General features: G+C 58.2%; 1 protein-coding gene across 1 annotated transcript in view; it reads right to left on the reverse strand.

The window, feature by feature from the left end:
* Window positions 1–477: 477 nt before the first annotated feature.
* The window catches only part of GUITHDRAFT_142403 (hypothetical protein), a gene marked incomplete at both ends in the record, with an annotated part of 2,623 nt that continues 1,693 nt past the window's right edge, over window positions 478–1,407 (reverse strand). Inside the window, 5 exons of the mRNA XM_005827939.1 lie at window positions 478–534; window positions 656–718; window positions 760–1,068; window positions 1,114–1,161; window positions 1,205–1,273. Coding sequence (XP_005827996.1) covers window positions 478–534; window positions 656–718; window positions 760–1,068; window positions 1,114–1,161; window positions 1,205–1,273 — 546 coding nt within the window. The remainder of the gene's footprint in view (window positions 535–655; window positions 719–759; window positions 1,069–1,113; window positions 1,162–1,204; window positions 1,274–1,407) is intronic.

The following is a 1,407-nucleotide window of genomic DNA, read 5'->3' on the forward strand; positions in this document are numbered from 1 at the left end:
GGCGTTGTCACGTGACTCTGTGCCATGATGCCACCGTGACAGAGTACTACAATCTTGATTTGTTAGATCGGACTTGTATTATGCCAAACGGTAACTTGAATGCAGACACTGGCAGTTGACCTCAGCTGCAACAACTTGTGACAGTTTTTGCTGGAGTTTGATGCACACGAAACTAGGATCATTCCTGTTGAGGAGCACATGAGAGTTAGCCTTGTGACTGTATGCTAGGATGTGCAACCCAAGCAAATATCTGACTGGAACGGCTGGCATCACCGAGCCGCAGTGAGCTGCTGGAGGCGGCCTGATACCGCCCACCGTGACAGAGCCCGGAGTCAAGTTGCCGAGACGGGCCGCGCCGTCACACTACGAGTATTCGCCGGCGCCGGCCATGACTGTACAGTGACTGGACACTAGGAGTCGATACGATCCATCACGAGTATGAGCTTCTTCGAGTGGCGCGGCAGCCCGGGAACTGAGTCATCGTTGAACGTGAGCAAGGGCAGTCGCCTTGAAGTCAGTCACGAACGCGAGAGCCTGGAGAAGGAGTGAGGAGAGAGGAGAGAGGAGAGAGGAGAGAGGAGAGATGTCAAGAAGGGAAAGCAGGAACCGAGCAGACGTGCGAGGAGAAGCGATCAACGTTTCAGTCCTTGCTCACCTTGCTGCTCGCACTCGCTGCAAGCTCTTCGTGCTCCTCCAGCTTCAGCGGAGGTCCCAAGGCCTGCGACAGCTGAGGACGGTGCAGGGCAAGTTCAGTCGCACGTTGACAGCAAGCAGCTCGTCCCGCAAGAGCTTCCTCGCGTATCCTCCGAAAGCTGCTCCCACGACGGCCTCCTTTCCAGCAGATAACTGATGGATAGGAGTGATGAGCGCGAGCAGGGAAGGTGGAAGAGGGACGGGAGGGGATGAGGGCGGGGGAGGGGAGGGGAAGGTGAGCAGGTAAGGGAGCGAGGGAGCGAAGGGAATGAAGGAGGGAGAGGGGAGGAACTTCGCCGGGCCTCCTGCCTGTGATTTGAAGAGCTCATTCCTTGCCAGCAACGTCGCCGTGTAGTCGTTGGTTCCTCCAGCCAGCTACCCCACGAGTGAGGCAGTAGGGGAGGAGCAGCGAGCTCTGACCTGTACGCCTCCTCGCAAGCGAGCTTCTCTCCGACACTGAAGCACTCGCTGTTGCGCAAGTCAGATCACTTGGCTCCTCTTCATCCCTCACCTGAGCCAGGGCGATCGATGCTCGCGCGGTCCCATGCCCCACGTCTCCGCTCATCGGCCTCCCATCAGTCTGCCACAACTTGAAGCCAGTGAATCAGAAGCTTCGGTTGCATTGAAGGGCATGAGGAGGATGAGGAGGAGGAGGAGGAAGGAGGAGGAGGAGGAGTGAGGGGGAGGAGGAGGGGCGAGGGAGGAGGGAGTGGA

Source organism: Guillardia theta, assembly GCF_000315625.1.
Source record: "Guillardia theta CCMP2712 unplaced genomic scaffold GUITHscaffold_63, whole genome shotgun sequence".
NCBI classification, from domain to species: Eukaryota; class Cryptophyceae; order Pyrenomonadales; family Geminigeraceae; genus Guillardia; species Guillardia theta.